This window comes from Phocoena phocoena, chromosome 11, assembly GCF_963924675.1.
Source record: "Phocoena phocoena chromosome 11, mPhoPho1.1, whole genome shotgun sequence".
Taxonomy (NCBI): Eukaryota; Metazoa; Chordata; class Mammalia; order Artiodactyla; family Phocoenidae; genus Phocoena; species Phocoena phocoena.
The window spans coordinates 70,146,476-70,168,425 of NC_089229.1; the positions used below are offsets into that span (position 1 = coordinate 70,146,476).

The following is a 21,950-nucleotide window of genomic DNA, read 5'->3' on the forward strand; positions in this document are numbered from 1 at the left end:
AAACTTTAAGTTTGAGGACTGTTATTGTGGAGAGTGTTACTGTTAAATGCTTTGTTTAATCCAGAGCATGATGTCTCAATTTTTTTTTTTTTTTTTTTGTGGTATGCAGGCCTCTCACCACTGTGGCTTCTCCCATTGCGGAGCACAGGCTCCGGACGCGCAGGCTCAGTGGCCATGGCTCACGGGCCCAGCCGCTCCGCGGCATGTGGCATCCTCCCGGACCAGGGCACGAATCCGTGTCCCCTGCATTGGCAGGTGGACTATCAACCACTGTGCCACCAGGGAAGCCCTTTTTTTTTTAATTTTTAAATTTTATTTTATTTACTTTTCTATACAGTAGGTTCTTATTAGTCATCAATTTTATACACATCTGTGTATACATGTGAATCCCACTTGCCCAATTCATCACACCACCATCCCCACCCCTTCGCAGCTTTCCCCCCTTGGTGTCCATACGTTTGTTCTCTACAACGGTGTCTCAACTTCTGCCCAGCAAACCGGTTAATCTGTACCATTTTTCTAGGTTCCACATACATGCGTTAGTATATGATATTTGTTTTTCTCTTTCTGACTTACTTCACTCTATATGACAGTCTCTAGATCAATCCATGTCTCAACAAATGACCCAATTTTGTTCCTTTTTATGGCTGAGTAATATTCCATTGTATATATGTACCACATCTTCTTTATCCATTCATCTGTCGATGGGCATTTAGGTTGCTTCCATGACCTGGCTATTGTAAATACTGCTGCAGTGAACATTGGGGTGCATGTGTCTTTTTGAATTATGGTTTTCTCTGGATACATGCCCAGTAGTGGGATTGCTGGATCATATGGTAATTCTATTTTTAGTTTTTTAAGGAACCTCCATACTGTTCTCTGTAGTGGCTGTATAAATTTACATTCCCACCAACAGAGCAAGAGGGTTCCCTTTTCCCCACACCAGCATTTATTGTTTGTAGATTTTTTTGGTGATGGCCATTCTGACCAGTGTGGGGTGATACCTCATTGTAGTTTTGATTTGCATTTCTCTAATGATTAGTGATGTTGAGCAGCTTTTCATGTGCTTCTTGACCATCTGTATGTCTTCTTTGGAGAAATGTCTATTTAGGTTTTCTGCCCATTTCTGGATTGGGTTGTTTGTTTCTTTAATATTGAGCTGCATGAGCTGTTTATATATTTTGGAGATGAATCCTTTGTCCATTGATTCGTTGGCAAATATTTTCTTCCATTCTGAGGGTTGTCTTTTCATCTTGTTTATGATTTCCTTTGCTGTGCAAAAGCTTTGAAGTTTCATTAGTTTCCATTTGTTTATTTTTGTTTTTATTTCCATTACTCTAGGAGGTGGATCAAAAAAGATCTTGCTGTGATTTATGTCAAAGAGTGTTCTTCCTATGTTTTCCTCTGAGAGGTTTATAGTGTCCGGTCTTATATTTAGGTCTCTAATCCATTTTGAGTTTATTTTTGTGTTTGGTGTTAGGGAGTGTTCTAATTTCATTCTTTTATATGTAGCTGTCCAGTTTTCCCAGCACCACTTATTGAAGAGACTGTCTTTTCTCCATTGTATATCCTTGCCTCCTTTGTCATAGATTAGTTGACCATAGGTGTGTGGGTTTATCTCTGGGCTTTCTGTCTTGTTCAGTTGATCTATGTTTCTGTTTTTGTGCTAGTACCATATTGTCTTGATTACTGTAGCTTTGTAGTATAGTCTGAAGTCAGGGAGTCTGATCCCTCCAGCTCCGTTTTTTCCCCTCAAGACTGCTTTGGCTATTCGGAGTCTTCTGTGTCTCCATAAAAATTTTAAGATTTTTTGTTCTAGTTCTGTAAAAAATGCCATTGGTAATTTGATAGGGATTGCACTGAATCTGTAGATTGCTTTGGGTAGTTTGGTCATTTTCACAATATTGATTCTTCCAATCCAAGAACATGATATATCTCTCCATCTGTTTGTATCATCTTTAATTTCTTTCATCAGTGTTTTATAGTTTTTTGCATACAGGATTTTGTCTCCCTAGGTAGGTTTATTCCTAGGTATTTTATTCTTTTTGTTGCAGTGGTAAATGGGAGTGTTTCCTTAATTTCTCTTCCAGATTTTTCATCATTAGTGTATAGGAATGCAAGAGATTTCTGTGCATTAATTTTGTATTCTGCAACTTTACCAAATTCATTGATTAGCTCTAGTAGTTTTCTGTTGACACTTTTAGGATTCTATGTATAATATCATGTCATCTGCCAAGAGTGACAGTTTTACTTCTTCTTTTCCAATTTGTATTCCTTTTATTTCTTTTTCTTCTCTGATTGCCATGGCTAGGACTTCCAAAACTATGTTGAATAATAGTGGTGAGAGTGGACATCCTTGTCTCGTTCCTGATCTTAGAGGAAATGCTTTCAGTTTTTCACCGTTGAGAATGATGTTTGCTGTGGGTTTGTCGTATATTGCCTTTATTATGTTGAGGTAGATTCCCTCTCTGCCTGCTTTCTGGAGAGTTTTTATCATAAATGGGTGTTGAATTTTGTCGAAAGCTTTTTCTGCATCTATTGAGATGATCATATGGTTTTTATTCTTCAGTTTGCTAATATGGTGTATCACATTGATTGATTTGCGTGTATTGAAGAATCCTTGCATCCCTGGGATAAATCCCACTTGATCATGGTGTATGATCCTTTTAATGTGTTGTTGGATTCTGTTTGCTAGTATTTTGTTGAGGATTTTTGCATCTATATTCATCAGTAATATTGGTCTGTAATTTTCTTTTTTTGTAGTATCTTTGTCTGGTTTTGGTATCAGGGTGATGGTGGCTTCATAGAATGAGTTTGGGAGTGTTCCTTCCTCTGCAGTTTTTTGGAGTAGTTTGAGAAGGATGGGTGTTAGCTCTTCTCTAAACATTTGATAGAATTCACCTGTGAAGCCATCTGGTCCTGGACTTTTGTTTGTTGGAAGATTTTTAATCACAGTTTCAATTTCATTACTTGTGATTGGTCTATTCATATTTTCTATTTCTTCCTGGTTCAGTCTTGGAAGGTTATACCTTTCTAAGAATTTGTCCATTTCTTCCAGGTTGTCCATTTTATTGGCATAGATTTGCTTGTAGTAGTCTCTTAGGTTGCTTTGTATTTCTGTGGTGTCTGTTGTAACTTCTCCTTTTTCTTTTTCATTTCTAGTTTTATTGATTTGAGTCCTCTCCCTCTTAATGAGTCTGGCTACTGGTTTATCAATTTTGTTTATCTTCTCAAAGAACCAGCTTTTAGTTTTATTGATCTTTGCTGTTGTTTTCTTTGTTTCTATTTCATTTATTTCTGCTCTGATCTTTATGATTTCTTTCCTTCTACTAACTTTGGGTTTTGTTTGTGCTTCTTTCTCTAGTTCCTTTAGGTGTAAGTTTAGATTGTTTATGTGAGATTTTTCTTGTTTCTTGAGGTAAGCTTGTATAGCTGTAAACTTCCCTCCTAGAACTGCTTTTGCTGCATCCCATAGGTTTTGGATCGTCGTGTTTTCATTGTCATTTGTCTCTAGTATTTTTTGATTTCCTCTTTGATTTCTTCAGTGATCTCTTGGTTATTTAGTAACGTATTGTTTAGCCTCCATGTGTTTGTGTTTTTTACGTTTTTTTCCCTGTAATTCATTTCTAATCTCATAGCATTGTGGTCAGAAAAGATGCTTGATATGATTCCAATTTCCTTAAATTTACTGAGGCTTGATTTGTGACCCAAGATGTGATCTGTCCTGGAGAATGGTCTGTGCACACTTGAGAAGAACGTGTAGTCTGCTGTTGTTGGATGGAATGTCCTGTAAATATCAATTAAATATATCTGGTCTATTGTGTCATTTAAAGCTTCTCTTTCCTTATTTACTTGCATTTTGAATGATCTGTCCATTGGTATAAGTGAGGTGTTAAAGTCCCCCACTATTAATTGTGTTACTGTTGATTTCCTCTTTTATAGCTGTTAGCAGTTGCCTTATGTATTGAGGTGCTCCTATGTTGGGTGCATATATATTTATAATTGTCATATCATTTTCTTGGATTGATCCCTTGATCATTATGTAGTGTCCTTCCTTGTCTTTTGTAACATTCTTTATTGTAAAGTCTATTTTATCTGATATGAGAATTGCTACTCCAGCTTTCTTTTGATTTCCCTTTGCATGGAATATCTTTTTCCATCCCCTCACTTTCAGTCTGTATGTGTCCCTAGGTCTGAAGTGGGTCTCTTGTAGACAGCAAATATATGGGTCTTGTTTTTGTATCCATTCAGCAAGCCTGTGTCTTTTGGTTGGAGCATTTAATCCATTCACATTTAATGTAATTATCGATATGTATGTTCCTATGACCATTTTCTTAATTGTTTTGGGTTTGTTTTTGTAGGTCCTTTTCTTCTCTTGAGTTTCCCACTTAGAGAAGTTCTTTAGCATTTGTTGTAGAGCTGGTTTGGTGGTGCTGAATTCTGTTAGCTTTTGCTTGCCTGTAAAGCTTTTGATTTCTCCATCGAATCTGAATGAGATCCTTGCCAGGTAGAGTAATCGTGGTTGTAGGTTCTTCCCTTTCATCACTTTAAATATATCATGCCACTCCCTTCTGGCTTGTAGGGTTTCTGCTGAGAAATTGGCTGTTAACCTTATGGGAGTTCCCTTTTATGTTGTCATTTTTCCCTTGCTGCTTTCAGTAATTTTTCTTTGTCTGTAATTTTTGCCAGTTTGATTACTGTGTGTCTTGGCATGTTACTCCTTGGATTTATCCTGTATGGGACTCACTGTGCTTCCTGGACTTGGGTGGCTATTTCCTTTCCCATGTTAGGGAAGTTTTCGACTATAATCTCTTCATATATTTTCTTGGGTCCTTTCTCTCTCTCTCTTCTCCTTTTGGGACCCCTGTAATGCAAATGTTGTTGTGTTGTTGTCCCAGAGGTCTCTTAGGCTGTCTTTATTTCTTTTCATTCTTTTTTCTTTAGTCTGTTCTGCAGCAGTGAATTCCACCATTCTGTCTTCCAGGTCACTTATCCGTTCTTCTGCCTCAGTTATTCTGCTATTGATTCCTTCTAGCGTAGTTTTCATTTCGGTTATTGTATTGTTCATCTCTGTTTGTTTGTTCTTTAATTCTTCTAGGTCTTTGTTAAACATTTCTTGCATCTTCTCAGTCTTTGCCTCCATTCTTTTTCTGAGGTCCTGGATCATCTTCACTATCATTATTCTGAATTCTTTTTCTGGGAGATTGCCTATCTCCACTTCATTTAGTTGTTTTTCTGGGGTTTTATCTTGTTCCTTCATCTGGTACCTAGCCCTCTGCCTTTTCATCTTGTCTGTCTTTCTGTGAATGTGGTTTTTGTTCCACAGGCTGCAGGATTGTAGTTCTTCTTGATTCTGATGTCTCAATTTTTAAAACATTTTTCAAGTACTGAAATTTGGAGGAATTTAATTTGTGATTCATTTATTGTTTTAAACTTTTGAAATAAATATAAGTTCACAGGAAGCTTCATAGATACCCCATTTATCCTTCACTCAGTTTTTCCCCAGTAGTAACATTTTACACGAGCTTAGTGTAATGCTACTGTATCTGGAATATATGTGTATCAACATAGTGGAATATTAGAACCCCAGAAATTGACATTGTACAACCCATCGACCATCTTCAGACATCACCAGTTTACCTGCACTCGTGTGTATGTGCAGTTTTATGCTGTTGTATCACGTAAGTGAAATTCGTGTCGTCACCCCCACAGTCAGGATACAGGCTGTTGTATTACCACAGAGATCCCTGTGCTATCCCTTGATCAGTTTGCTTGTAGACAAGCCACCTAGAGCTAGAAATATTAAGCCATATGAAACAGGGGGATGAGTCATGGTAAAGTTTTATTTCAGTTTGATCCACAATGGAAAAACTTTGCATTTATGAACTTCACTGATTCTGGATGTCATTGTTTACTGAAGACATACCCATTTAGGTCAGCTACAGTTTTGCCCCATTAAAATTATTTAATAGAGTTACCTCTTTGAATTTTGTATGTCTGATGTTCCATTTTCAATAATCTTAAGGAATAAAAGCAAAAGCAACTAATAATCGGAACTTGGATAAGTACCTTTACTTTTCCAATATTTTTAAACTTTTTTTTTTCCTGGCCTGAAAATACAAGTACTGTCTGTCTCAGATTAGTTGCTTTTCCTCATTTATTGCTTGTAGTGATAGTTATTGGTACATAATGAGTTCTCAGTATGAGTTTCTACTCTCTATCTTAATCTTTAAAACCAAGTTTTCAGAAGTGAAAGAATGTAAATTTGGGAGATAGGAAACTGTGAATAAATTATGCCCCCTTTTGCTAGCAGCAGCTCAGTGTTTTATGTTTGTTTTTTTTTTTAATGGTAAGGAGGATGTATACTCACTAGTGCATATGTTTTATATTTCCATTAAAGAAAGACAGAAAGAGAACATTCTTTCTGTAAACTGTGTTTTCTGACATTGAGTTATGGCCAAGAAAGTTACCTAAAACTTGACATTTTTTTCCCTGTAATTTCATCTGCATTAATCAGTTTACATTGATTACATGATCCAGCCATTCCTCTCGTAGGGGTGTGTGCACGCACGTGTGTGTGTATATGTATATGTGTGTGTGTGTGTGTATGTATATATATATATATATATATATATATATACTCAAGAGAATAGAAAACATACGTTCACGTTAAAATTTTACATGGATGTTCATAAAAGCATTATTTATAATAACCAAAAAGTATCAACAACCCAAATGTTCATTAACTCATGAATGGATAAAGAAAATGTGGTATATCCATCCATTCATAAAAGGGAATGTTATTTGGCCATAAAAAGGAATGAAATGTGCTGATAAATGCTACAGTGGGTGAACCTTGAAAATACACTGAGTGAAAAAAGTCTGACTCAAAAGGTCACATATTATATGATTCCATTTATCTATGGAGACAGAAAATAGATGCATGATTGCCTAGGGCTGGGAGCAGTACAAGTTGAGGCAGAAAATGGTATTAATATACAATTTCAAGCAGTCATTTTTACAAAAAAATTTAATTAGTCATTTTCTTTGAGACTTCATTTTTAATTTTCATTTTCTACTGTTGGAAGATTTGACAGAAGGAGATGGAATAACCAACTTATTTCCTTCCTGGAACAAAGGGGCACTTTAGGTGTTGATTATAAATAAATTGTGGATTTGTTGAAAGAAAGCTTTGATGATGTCTGTATCTGAAAGATGGAGATACCTATTTGAACAGGTTTGTTGTGAGGCTTAAATGGATGTGAGAACTCTTGAATCTGAAAAAAACTCTGTGTTAGTTGTTGCCACTTCCACTCAGCCTGTCTCTACAAATAAGTACAAGACTTAAAAACTACATGACCACACCTGGAAGGGGACCAACAAATTTCCTGATCAGGTTGTACATTTTACTGATCTGCACACATTTTCTGACTTATCAACTAAGATATGTTAACTTTTTATGCTGTGCTTGAAAACGGTGTCCATTTCAAGAAAAAACAAATTACAGTGTCACTTTTTTCCATTGATTTAAAAATTCTGATGTAGTTCTTCATGCAGTAGTATACAGAATAACTTAGGCAGGACTTTAAAAGCAACCAGTGCCTGACCCTGTCCTCAGGGTTTCTGATTTAACAGGTCTGGTGTAGGGCTCTCTGGTGATTTCATTGTACATCCTGGATTGAGACCCCCTGTCTTAGCCTGTTGACATTTTTGAGAGGTGTGATCAGAGATGTTGCAAATATGAAATTTCATAGACCTTTCACTGTAAGAACAGTAACTTATAATTGAATTAATGGTGATGGCACATGAGGTGACCTGGTTTAGTGACTCACTCTGACTTAATACTTGCTTTAGTAAACCCAAGCCTCCACTGTACTGAATTTCCAACTAGACTATTGTTTTGAAAAGGAATAACAATGAAAAACATACTTTTTGTAATGTGAGCAGTTGTTGTTGTGTATTTGTGGGGTTTTTTAGCTCTAACCTGCAATCTAAGAAGAAAGTCCACATTTGATCCCCCATTTTAGCTTGTGAAATATAGTGAAACTGAGATGTGTAGGTAATGAAACTGAGCCATGAATATCAACTTGGTCTCTTATTTCCAACTTAAAACACGATACTTGGTGTTTTAAGCTTGGATTGAGGATTAATTTAAAAGCATTTAAAGATTCTCTCTTTCCTTTCTACCAGCATTTGTGGCTTAAATTTTGCTTCAGGATAAGCAAATGTTTTGTTTGGCAGAATGGATTTTATTCTAAGGGGGATATGTGCAGTTCATGAAGGAAGGAAAATTTTAGAAGTATTCCAATATTTTCTATGTCATCTTAGGAGGAGATCTTAATATATTAAGAGCGTTCATGACTAAAAAACATTTCCAGTCTGTGGTATTTTTTGCCTAAAGGTTTTAAAGTTCTATTTAAAGTAGTGCTACCCTAAGTAAGGGAGAAATCAATTTCCAGAAATCCTCAAGTTACCATAGCAAGTTGAATTTGCAGTTTTGTTGCTGTAAAAAATAGAACAGTAAGTTTTTATGTTATTGAGTAAATTCCTTGTTAGTTTTAAGCCAAAATACTCACATAGGACTATTTCTGTCTTACTCTGTTAGGTGTAAAGATTTCTCTCTGTGTTACTGGAATCCCTATTGGATGCTGCCCTCTGATGTTTGTGGAATGAACTGCTTTTGGGAAGCGGCTTTTAGGTAGGCACTTAATATTTAATTGGTAGATCAGTGTAGGTAAGATTAGATAGTAGCTAATAAATTTTTGAGTGTAATAAAAATGTGGTCATATGGTCATAAAAATGTTTCTTTTCCTGTAATATTATTATACAAGTAAATAATTTGTTTTCTGATTGGGTTTTCTATTCTTTTTTCCCACTTTGAAGTAGTTATGACTAATTTTTTAATACATACTGTGTATAAAATGATCTAAAAAATTTTAAAGATGTTACTAAGATAAACCATTGTTCTTAGGACAATTTATGATCAAATTTTAGGTAACAGGTAATGAAGTGGTAACCAGATAATAAAGGTAGATTTCCACTGACATTTACAGACATATAGCATTTATCTGACTTAAAGCTGGTATACTGAAAAAACATTTTGTAGGCAAATGGAGACAACTGGGGAAGGATTATATTGGTTATGAGCAGAGGGGTTGAATATTGGGGAATGGGAGGATAAAGATAAGTGTTTATTGAAGGAGCAAATGATATGACATTGTTTATTGGCCCTTTTTTAAAGTTTTTGACTAGTGCAGCTTTGTTCGCGTCTCTGGACAATGAAGGCATTGGATTGACTGACTCTCAGGTCCCTTCCTGCTCTAACCTTCAACGAAGGAAACAAGTATTGGTAGGCATGGGATATCAGACTCTCTGAGATAGTAGCAGGGGAGAGTGAGGCTGTAGCCTAAAGTGCCCTTCCCAAGAATAAAATTTATGATTCATTTGAATTTTAATTCTACTCATTCCATTTGCCAGGCACAGTGCTAGGTGCTAAGAATCAGACTGAGTCTGATTAACATGGCCCCATCCTTCTGGAGCTTACATTCTGATGGGAGCTTCACACTAGTCAACCTGAGACTCTAATAGAGGGTGACAGGTTATAGCCACAAAGATGGGAGAAGCAGGTGGGAAGCATCAGGGAAGGCGTTTTTAAGGGAGTGACTGCATGACGAACAGGAAATTAGCCAGGCTTAAGGACAAGAGGTGACATATTCCAGGTGGGAAGAACTGCATTCTTAATAAATATTAGTAGTGTGTATTTTTAAATTCTTGTATTCCCAGTACATTATACATCCCATGAACAACTAATGAATCATTGAAATCACATATTTTAATTGTATCTCATTTGCTATGGAAAAGATTGGATGATTGAAATTCTAATATGGGTCAGTCGAGTCAGATTATGTAAACTTTTAAAAACTAACTTTTTCAAGATAATCTTACCATTCAGCTTGTTCATAATTTTGGAGAGTAGGAGCTCCATATTTTTCATCCTTTAAAGAGTTTTCGAGCGAATAGAGTAATGACAAGCACCACTTAGCTATCTCCGACCTGACATAAATCTGCTCACTCTGGGAGCTGGGTAAGGTTGAAAGCCCCTGTATACTCCGATTTATACAACCCAGGCCCTTTCGTAAGTTATGGCATGAGTAATGATCTTCCTACCTCCTCTGCTAAGAAAGTAGCCCAGGGAAGTTGACCTAGTCTGAATCCTGGAGCCTCTGCTTAGTATTCCTTTTCTTTGAGTCTCTCCAACTCACTATTTTCCCAAAGCTCCCAAGTATTCCCTGGAAGGAATTACATGTGGATAGATACGTGATATTGTAAACCCTTGTGCTTTTTTACTCTCCTAAATTTGAGATTTTAAAAGTTATACTCTCTGCCTGTAATATTACATCTGTAGTATAAATCTGTAACCATTTTGTTACATGTATCATATCATTATGTAAAATCTCTTAAACTTAGTATGATCAGGCCACCCAAGATGGCTGTTCTCTTGCTCTCTGTACATCCCCTGCTCGACCAGTCCCTGCCTCACCTACACCCTACTCACATGACTGACCTTCCTACATACTTGCCCCTGCCCCAACTAGCGATGGTTCTGACCTTTAAATCAGAACATCTCCTCCATGATAGCTTATCAAAGGGATGGTGAGGCGCATGCTCCTCTGCTAGTTTCCCTGGTAACCAGAGAGCCAACCTGAGGTCAGTTCTCCCTGTAAGTGATTACCCCTTCCCCCCGCCCCCCAGCAAACACTGCTGCCATGTCATCTGCACACAGTAGTGTGCTGCTCCAGGACCTTGCTTTCGACATGTAAGCTCCCCCCGTCCATTAAGCCATTGATGTCTCTGCTGGCCTGACTGGCCTCCTTTGGTCTTGAAGCTGGGCAAGTATGGGGCTTGCAGGCCTGCATGCTGCAGCCCAACACTTAGTTTCTTACTTTGCTCTTGGGAATCCCTTATTTATTCAGTCTATTCCAATGTGCCGACAAGCTAAAGTGCTGTCCCATTGCCATGTCATTCTCCCCCTCCATTTCAATGTTTAAATAGCACCTCATTTTTGCCTGACTCTGCCCACCTGGGGAAGCTTCTCTGAAATCCCCTCGGCTACCGTTAGCTCTCCCATTTTGCCTGGCACCAGTGGGCCCTTATAACTGGCACCATTTTCTTCTCCCCAGACTTGTCCCAGCGTTTCCAATTTGAATTCTTTATGTATTTTGATTAGACTTCTCTGGGGGGTTATTTCCTCCCAATTAATTTATTATACAGTGATCATAAAATAACATAAAAAAGCCCAAATCGCCTCAGTACCCACTGCAAGTGTTTTCGCCGTTCCTGTGCGTGTGCTTCTAGTAACTTGTATCTGCATGAGTTGTCTGCCCCTGACTGCTCCCCGGTGGCGTCACAGCGCTCACACCTCTTCTGCCTCTTCTGTCCTTGAAACAAACCAAAGTCCCTACCGCAGCTTGCTTCCAGCCCCTTTCCTTCAAGCATCCTTCGTTCTTTCTCGTCACCAGCAAACATTTATGAGTATCTACTGGCTTTACTTCCTTAAAAAACAAAAAAAGAACACCTTCACACCTCAGCCCGCTAGGAGCAGCACCCGGCCACCACCTGACGAAAAACCCGCTCTCACTGAAGTCACCTCTGACCTCGGAAATGTTCTTTGAGCCCAAATGTGCTTTCTTGTTACCACTTCCTCTTTCTTCCTTTGGACTCTGTCCGTCTCTGGCTCTTGTCGTCTCAGGTTTTGTTCCCGCCGCCTCTGGACTCCTCTCTCCGGTCCTAACTCCTTAGGACTCTGCTCTTTCTTCTGCTGCTCCCTGGATGGTTTAACTGATACCTTCATTCCAGAGCTGTTCTCTGAGCTCCCGAGCTGTGTCTCCAGCTGCACGGTGGTGATTTTTGCCTTGCTGACTTGGGCTAGCCCCTCACACCTCCCCTCATCTGGGTTTTGTGTCTTGGTTCATGGTGGGCTTCCCACACGTCAATCAGTCTGCAGTAACTTTTCCCGCCCGTCTCCTTTCATGCTGTTGCTCCTGCCGGCCTCTTCCTTTCTGTCCCTTAACTACCGTGGAATCACTTCTTATCCCGCCACTGTGACCTCCCTTCTGTGCCCACCGCTTCTCCTTTCTCTGTATCCTCGTAGTTACTGTACCTGCTGCATCTGTTGTGGTTGCGAATCATTACCCACTTCTGGAGTGTTGACTTCGCAGACGGACACCACGTGGTGTTCATTATTTAAGCCCCATTATTTGGCAAGATGCTTGGCAACCAGTAAATGACTAGTAATTTTCCCCAGCAGTTTCAGACTAGGTTAGATGTTTGTGTAGTGAGCCCAGTTAGCAACCTTGATTGTTTTTTATTTAAGCAATTAACCATGCTTTCTGATTAAATCTTTCAAAAATCTGTCTTTTTACAACAGCTATAAATTGTGTGAGGTTAGGATTGTGGCTTTCTTGTTTATCCCCAGTGTCTAGCATGTGAAAGGAGTTCAAATATTCATTAAAAAGAATTGGATATCACTTATGTTCTAAAAATTATACAGATTTAAGCCTGTACCAGCATTGTGTGAGTGTACTGGTGTCACCATAACCTTAACATTCATTATTGGGAGTTATAATTTTGCCACTTATTAGAGTAAAATGATAGCTTATTATTGATTTATATTCATTGATTATTTCTTGAATTTATTTCTGCATTTATTTGGCTTTTTAAATTTTGTTCGTACTTTCTGTATTGATATTTACCTATTGAGCTTTTTAATGCTTATTTTATGAACTCTTAGAATAATACATTCTACCTTTGCCATTGATTACAAATATTTGTTTCATTTTTTAATTGTAGTTTTTTTTATTATGTAATCTCTTAATTTTAATATTATTATGTGACTTGAGCTTTTAAAATATTTAATCTTTCTCTCTATGATGGGAATTGATTCTCAGTTCATAGTCTGTGTATTTGCTACCTGAACTGTTATCTTGAGTGGTCCCATGCTAGTTTTAAGAGGTATATTTTTACAGACTATTTTAAATTATATTTTAACAATTAATACTTACAAAATGTTGAATTTTTAGATTTTTTTAATCCTTTGCATAAAACCTTGCAGAGTTTTTTTTAAGTATTGTATTTTGTCCCCAGAGGGATTTATATACAACCTTTAAAGTAGTTTTACCTTAGTATATTAATTCACCACAACTCTTTTTTTTATAGTAAGAGGAAAAACTTTTTTTTAAGAGCTACACATTAAGGAAATTATCATTAGTGTTTCTGAATATAGTTTTCCAATTTTGTTCAATTGCAAGTTTTTTTTTGTTTTTATTTTTTGCGGTACGCGGGCCTCTCACTGTTGTGGCCTCTCCCGTTGCGGAGCACAGGCTCCGGACGCGCAGGCTCAGCGGCCATGGCTCACGGGCCCAGCCGCTCCGCGGCATGTGGGATCTTCCCGGACCCGGGCATGAACCCGGGTACCCTGCATCGGCAGGCAGACTCTCAACCACAGCGCCACCAGGGAAGACCACAAGTTTTTAAAGATAAGTTCGTGGCAGTTATTTTTTAGTTTGGGGAGATTGTTATCAGAAATTTAATCTGTTTACTTTGAGTCTGTGTACTTAATTATAATGCTAATTACTAGTCTAAATATTGTTATATGTTGTTTTCTTTTATAGAGAAAACACTAATTTAATTATAGGCTAGAAGAACACACTGGAAGCTTTTGATGCTAAATTTCGATTTAAAAAATTTTAATTTTGATTAAAAATTTTTAATGTTTAAATTTTGATGCTGTCTAAAAAAAGAAAAATTATTGTTCCTTTACAGCAGAAATGTTACTTAAAATAAGTCTATTCTTAAGGCTTGTAAATCTGTTTACAGTATTTGTATTAGAATTTTCATGTAAAACATTGTGTTAACTTTTTTTCTGGATTCCTCGTCTCAGCTTTCTACTTTGATAAGTTTTCAAATCTACAGAGGTTATAAGAATAGCATAGTGAGCCACTACATACCTGTCACTAGATATTTACCTATTAGTAACATTTTGCCACTTTTTGGCTGAACTGTTTGAGAGACAGCCTAAATATTCAGCATGTATTGCCTAAGAACAGGGATAGTCTTCAGTACCAACATAACAAAATTGGCACTTACAAGTTATTTAACACTGACAGAATGTTATATTTATATATATTCATATTTCCTTATTTTCCTTTTAATGAACTTTGTATCTTTTCTTCCCCATTCAGAACCCAGTCAAGGAACAAGTACATTCAGTTATTAAATCTATTTAGTCTTCTTTTTTCTAGAACAATTCCCAGACATTTTTTTGAGGGGGGGGACAGGGCAGGGAGGCGTGGTGGTTGGTGTCTTTCTTTCATGACATGATGTTTTTGTTTTGTTTCACAGAATGTTCCTTTATTTGGATTTGCCTGTCTCCTTAGGATTAGATTCAGGATCTTTGGCAGCAATATTGCGCAGGAGATCTTGTGCTCTTTGGGCGTTCTATGGGGAGGCGTGTGGTGGCAGACAGTTAACATGATTGGTTGTTTGATCCCCTGGTTAAGGTGGCGGTGTCACATTTCTACACCGTAACAGTATCTTTATCCCCTTTGTAATGTGTGGGGATAATACCTTGATACTCTGTGGTTTTAGCATCCATTAATTATTCTTGTTCAAATCATCTATTGCAATAGTGAGTGCAAAATAGTGTTTTTTGTAATTCTGTCATTCCTTCTACATTTATTGGTTGGTATTCATCTTTAAAGGAGGGTTCCCCCTCCGCCTTACTCTTTATTTAGTATCATTTTGGACTCACTGATTCAGTTTTTTAATAGAATGTGTTACCAATCATTGCTGTCACAATTCTAGTCTATGCTCAGGCTATGCCAGATTTAGTCATGGGGACCCCCAGGTGTTACCTTTGAATTATCTGAAGCATTTCTTCTAATCATATATCTGTAGAAAAGTAGGTTATGACTTTAAAATGTCCTTTTTGGATAACATTTCTTTAAATCCACAGGGACTTTCTCTTATTCACACTGTGATTAATATATAGCATATTTTTGTAGATCCTGACAATATTAACACCATTCAGTTGGAACCAAAATTACTTGAATGGCTACTTCCCTACAAGTTCTTTGAAGGTTTTAGTTATCCCTTCCTCTAGTGTAAAAGCTTACTTTAGATTTCTTCCAGTTGCAGTTACTTCCTGTTCCTGGGTCTAGGGACAGGGTGGTGAGCAGAGACATCTTTAAAATATGTTTTGTCTTGTCAGTTTAGCTGTTGGAGTCTGTACTGTATATAATGCTTTTGCTAAAAAGGGACACATAACAGAAAAACAAATGCAATATTGTTGACAGTACTACTGCTTTTATAGAAATTGGTGGAAGGAGTGCTAGCAGTGTGATTAGAACAAGCCTTTCTGCAGTGCCTGAGAGCAGGAGTCCCTGGGACTGACGTTAGAAGGACTTTTTTTCCTTGAAGAACATTTGACTTATTTCTCTTGAGAAGGTTTGTTATACTTCTGTATGTTGAGAGTTCTGTGCCAAACAGCACATGACTGTTATGGCTCACTCTTTAAATCTCTAGGCTTTTAGCTTTGGGGAAGGATCTACTTATGGCCAGTTAAGCAATCCGAGCCCATTATAGATTCTCAAATCTTGGTGCTTTAATGAGGGTCTTTATACCCTCATGAGGAACAGGACCTGGAGGCATTTATCAGAAAGCTGAGACAATGGAGAGCTCTGTGAGATTGTTGTGTCTTGATTGCCTTCTCTTTTACTTGTGTCGTTGTGGCTTCCGCTGCTTTGAGGTGAACTGGGTTCATGTCCCCTTGTTTAGGTATAGAAAGTGTAGATAGTCTCCCCTCTGACAGGGCTCCAAAGTTGTAAACTGAGGGGCTCAATAGAAACGAGGGGAATGGATAGAGGGTGCAGACGAGGACACAGGCACGGCTTCTTTCTAATTCCTGTCAGTGGAAAAGAACAGAGCTTTCAAAAGACCCAAGCTTATGCTGTACCTTATGAGTGAAAGAGGTAGCACAGCAGGTGAGTGGTGGAAGGCTAAACTCTGGTAACCCTGTAACAGAAGATGGTTGGATAGCTGGATAGCCATGTGCAAAATTATGCAGTTGTCCCCTCCTCAAACCACTCATAAAAACCAGTTCCTGGTAGATAGATGTAAATCTTAAAGGCAAAGTATGTACCTGATGTTATATCTTAATTTAATGATAATCTTAATAACTTGATGAAGAATGAACTATCACCACCACTTCTCGAATAGTAAATTCCCCTTCCAACAATACCACTTTTTATGTGACTTCTCCATTGAATACCATTAACAAAGTGGTGTAATAATGTTTAACTTCATGAATTATCCAGGGAAGGTTTCTTTTTCTTAAAAGCAGTTGTTGTTGTTTGTTTTTAAAGAATGTCATCTTTAGAATAATTGGCCCATTAGTCTGAATAAAGGGTAGGTTATCAGGGTATTGGGTCTCAGCCTCCCAGTTGAGGGATCAGGGAAGGAAATGACTCTTGTGTTTTCTAGAAGATAAGTATTCATGCTGAAAAGCCTTTCTGCTCCTCTGCTGAAGGCTGACAGTTACCAGTAATTGTGTAGGTAAGAGATGTCCCGTGTAAGAGAAGTGAACCCATTTTCAGGCCTCAGGAACTCAGAGCAGAAAAGCGTCAGTTTCAACTGCTGTCCTTAAATGTCTCTGGGCCCTTGGCAAACAAGCTTGTTAATATGACTGAATAGATCCATAGTAGATGCAGGAGCACGTTATATATATTCAGACTTTATCATTAATAGGATAAAAAATTAATAATTCCAAATGTTTAATGTTAAAACATTAAGTTGTATGAATTTGATATTTAGGTGTGTTTTATATAGTCAATTGTTTGTATTTAATGTTATTTAGCATCATTTTCTGTTTTCTCATATCCTGGCCAGTTGAGGGACTACCCTTGAGCAATACCAAGATTTTCCTCAGGAAACAGTTCTGGGTCCACTCTGACACACGGACACATGAATACTCAAGATTCCAAAGTCCTGTGCTAAGGAATGTAACCACGATAATTTTAGCTTATAAATTTAAGAAAAATGATTAATCACCCATCCCTGCTACTACAAAATTTCAGTAATGGATACATACAACTATTAACATTAAACAGTATTATTTGTAATCCCCTTATACATTTTACAGAAAGGATCTCTGTAACTAAAAATTGAGTTAAAGTCAAATTTGTATGTTTTTAATTTTGGAGTGTTTGTACTTCATAATACTTTAATGTGCTACTAGGTTGTTTTATGTTGTCTTCTACTCCTACATACCTTTAGCTGTCAGTTCCAAAAAGATTATTTTATGTCCTAATTACAGATGAGGTCTTTATTTCATATTGTAAATGTTAATTGTTTAATAACAATGCAGTCACACATAATTAGTTCTGTTCCTTGTATGATGGTGGAGTATTACTAGTTCAGTGGTAAGGTGCTTGCACTGCTGCTCTGTGTTAGAGGTAGGGTCCAACATAGCCTAGGCTGATAACTGGGGTTTAGGAATCTTTCCTTCCTTCCAAAATGATGTGCTACTAGTGTTTGACTAGTATTTTTAGACCACCTCAGAAATTTTTACTTCTCACTGATTACTTGATAAATGGGACTGCACAGTAAAAAAAAAAAAACAAAACAAAAAAACTTATGTGAAGGAAACTTCTTGTAATCAGCATGGTTGAAGATTGGATATAATACTGAAATATTTGTGGGTGAATTTATATCTGGGTTTGCTTCAAAATGATCTGTTGGTTAGTGGAAGGGGCTGTGGGGAGGGGTTTTAGAGGAAATAAGAATACCTTTGAATGGATAATTGTTGCAGCTGAGAGATGGGTACATGGAGATTTACTGTTGTCTGCTCTCTACTTTGGTGTGTTTGAGATTTTTTTTTTAAGTAAAATAGTTAAAAATTAAATGGAAGACCTTCAAATCAGTGCTGCTCCCTTTCTCAAGTGGGGGTTTCCTTGAGAGAATTAAGCCCTAATGTCCTACAGCATCCAGAGTGAGTAGTGAATTAACTTCTCTCCCGTGCATCCAGAATGATGCTAGTTATGTACCATTCTTGGGGGAATGCGGAAGTGGTCATTTTTTGTGTTTTGTGGTTCCTGGTGAGGAACGTTAGCTGAGAAAGGCTGGTTGAGGATATATATATATATATATATATATATATATATATATATATATATATATATGATCGATTCAACATTATACTGTTTTGTAATTTGATTTGTCTTGCTTTTTAAATAGAAGGTTCAAACTTCAGTTTTTTTGTTTTTTTTTCAATTGAATTATAGTTGATTTACAATGTTGTGCTGGTTTCTGGTGTACAGCAAAGTGATTCAGTTATATATATATTCTCTTTCATATTCTTTTTCATTATGGTTTATTACAGGATATTGAATATAGTTCCCTCTGCTGTACAGTAGGACCTTGTTGTTCAAACTTCAATCTTTGAACACGGTCAGAATACCATGTCGTTAACATGTTACCCTGTACTAACACTGTTGGAAAATGTGGTTTTCTTTTCTATCAGGTATAGTCTGAAAATGCAGCCCGTTGAGAGAGTGCACCTAGCCGTAGTTGCCTGTGGGGAAAGACTGGAAGAAACTCTAACCATGTTGAAGTCAGCACTTATCTTCAGCATCAAACCTCTTCAGTTCCATATTTTTGCTGAAGATCAACTGCATGATAGTTTTAAAGGCATAGTAAGTATTTGAGACTTAGTCAAGCCTGTATAGTTGAATATTTAATGGTATATATAGTAAAATGTTGTTGAACAAAGATATGTATTCTAGGGCTTCCCTGGTGGCGCAGTGGTTGAGAATCTGCCTGCCAATGCAGGGGACACGGGTTCGAGCCCTGGTCTGGGAAAATCCCACATGCTGTGGAGCAACTAGCTCCGCGAGCCACAGTTACTGAGCCTGGAGCCTGTGCTCTGCAACAAGAGAGGCCGCGATAGTGAGAGGCCCGTGCGCCGCGATGAAGAGCGGCCCCCACTTGCCGCAACTAGAGAAAGCCCTAGCACAGAAACATAGAGCCATACACAGCCATAAATAAATGAATAAAATTTTTTTTAAAAAAAGGCAAAATTCCTTAAAAAAAAAAAAAAAGTATTCTGCAGCTCTGCCCTCTAAGAGTGGGGACTGTTCCCTGCTGCCACTTCCATCTGCACTTCCAAATCTAGGGTGTAAGAGGAAGACTTGTTTTTGAAAAGGAGTTAGGCTACTTAGAGTCCTTTGCCAAGCATGGAGGTTTTATTTTACTGACTATATAGTTCCAGGATGTTTTGACTGAGAAGTCCTACTTCTTAATTGTGTTCCCATCCTTGGCTTGAGAGTGCCTCAATCAGAGTGTGCACAAAGGTTTTAATTCTGTTTTGAGTGGAGGGAACTCTTAATTGACAATATGGAGGGAAGTACCTTCTTGCTCTGGTAAGAAAGTTTCTTATTTTGGTTTTGTATTAGTTACAGTCAGTTTCGCTGTAACGGCAGAAAACCCAAAATAACAGTGGCTTAAACAAGATAGAAGTTTATTTCTCTCTTATATAAAAGTAGGCAGTCTGTGATATATGGCAGTGCTGTGTCTTCAGGGATTCTGTTTTTTTTCTCTCTTGTGGCTGAGCCATCTTTAACATAAAGCTACTCAAGCTCCAGCCATCACACTCATATTCTAGCCAACATGAAGGAGGAAGGAGTGAAGAAGGGGGTTCTCCTCCTCCTTTCTAAGGAAGCTTTCTAGAAGTTGCACATGACATTCCTGCCAGTATCTCATTGGTTTCAACTTAGTCATGTGACCATATCTAGTTGTTTGTGTGGGTTGACAATATACCCTTTTAATCAGGACTGCCACATAACCTTAACAAAAAAAATTATTCCTGTGCAAGAAGAGGAGAACAGATAAATATAGGAGGCAGAACATATCCGAAGAAGAAACTTCACCTGAAATCTCATTACCTTGTGTCCTGAGATGGTGGTGAAGATGGTAATGATTATCCCCGCACCATCTCTTATCTCTCTATCTACACTCAATTAAGCTGTCAAACTGATTTGGGTTTTTTGCTTGATCTATGTAGGAAAAGTATTCGATGTTTTTTTTCAGGTTAAATTAGTTCATTTTGCATATTAAGTGAAAAACACTACTTGTGACCTCAAGTCTTTTAGATTTCTGCTAAAATCTTTGATTCCAAGAGGCTTAAAGCTTTACTTACTGTTTTACAAGGAATGAAATTAGAACATTCTCTAACACCATACACAAAAATAAACTCAAAATGGATTAAAGACCTAAATGTAAGACCAGAAACCATAAAATTCCTAGAAGAAATCATAGGCAAAACACTCTTTGACATAAATTATAGCACTATTTTTTCGGATCTGTTTCCTAAAGCGCAAAGGAAATAAAAGCAAAAATAAACAAATGGGACCTAAGTGAACTTAAAAGCTTTTGCAAAGGAAACCATTGACAAAACGAAAAGACAGCCTACTGAATGAGAGAAATATTTGCAAATGATATGACTAATAAGGGGTTAATATCCAAAATACATAAACAGCTCATAACCCTCACCATCAAAAACAACAAACAACCTGATTAACAAATGGGCAGAAGAACTGAATAGACAGTTCTCCAAAGAGGACATGCAGATGGACAAACAAGCACATGAAGAGATGCTCAACGTTGCTCATTAATCGTCAGGGAAATGCAAATGAAAACACAATGAGAGGGATTTCCCTGGTGGCGCAGTGGTTGAGAGTCTGCCTGCCGATGCAGGGGACGCGGGTTCGTGCCCCTGTCCAGGAAGATCCCACATGCCGTGGAGCGGCTGGGCCCGTGAGCCATGGTCGCTGAGCCTGCGCATCCGGAGCCTGTTGCTCAGCAACGGGAGAGGCCACAGCAGTGAGAGAGAGGCCTGCGTACCGCAAAAACAACACCACCACCAACAAAAAACCCACAATGAGATCTCACCTCCCACCTGTCATAATGGCTATCATCACAAAGACCACAAATAAGAAATATTAGGATGTGGAGAAAAGGGAATCCTCATATGCTGTTGGTGGGCATGTAAATTGGTGTAGACACTGTCGAAAACAGTATGGAGGTTTCTCAAAAAATTAAAAATAGAACTACCATATGACTCAGCAATCTGCTGCTGGGTATATATTTGAAAAAAATAAAAACACTCATTAGAAAAGATACATGCACCGCAATGTTCATAGCAGCATTGTTTACAATTGCTAAGATATGGAAGCAACCTAAGTGTCCATCAACAGATGAATGGATAAACAGATGGTATACACACACACACACACACACACACACACAGTGGAATACTACTCAGTCATAAAAAAGAATGAAAATCTTGCCATTTGCAGCAACATGGATGGACTTGGAGGGCATTGTGCTAAGTGAAATAAGTCAGAGAAAAACAAATGCTGTATAATATCACTTATGTGTAGAATCTACAAATTACAACAAACTAGTGAATGTAACAAAAAAGAAACAGACTCACACTTAACAGAGAACAAACTAGTGGTTACCAGTGGGGAGAGGGAAAGGAGGACAGGCAATATAGGGGTAGGAGATTAAGAAATACAAATTATTATGTATAAAATAAGCTACAGGATATATTTTACACCACAGTATATCCTATATATAGTGTGGGAATGTAGCCAATATTTTATAATAACTATAAATGGAGTGTAACCTTTAAAAATTGTGTACCTGTAACTTAGATAATATTGTACACCAGCTGTACTTCAATTAAAAAACAACGCAGAAAAAAAGCTTTACTTACTGTTTTAAAATATTTCTGGTATCTGTACTTGTGATATGTGCTTTTGTGATCTTAATCTTATTATCTGGATTGTTTCCTAAAATATTAACTGAGGAATTAATCTCGTCCTAACAGTTCA

General features: G+C 37.6%; 1 protein-coding gene across 2 annotated transcripts in view; it reads left to right on the forward strand.

The window, feature by feature from the left end:
• The window catches only part of GXYLT1 (glucoside xylosyltransferase 1), a 47,038-nt gene that overhangs the window by 5,294 nt on the left and 19,794 nt on the right, over positions 1 to 21,950 (forward strand). The window contains exons 2-3 of one of the 2 annotated variants that reach the window (XM_065887592.1): positions 8,606 to 8,698; positions 18,578 to 18,749. In XM_065887592.1, the coding sequence (XP_065743664.1) occupies positions 8,606 to 8,698; positions 18,578 to 18,749 (265 nt within the window). The remainder of the gene's footprint in view (positions 1 to 8,605; positions 8,699 to 18,577; positions 18,750 to 21,950) is intronic. The other variant, XM_065887593.1, reaches the window with a different exon arrangement.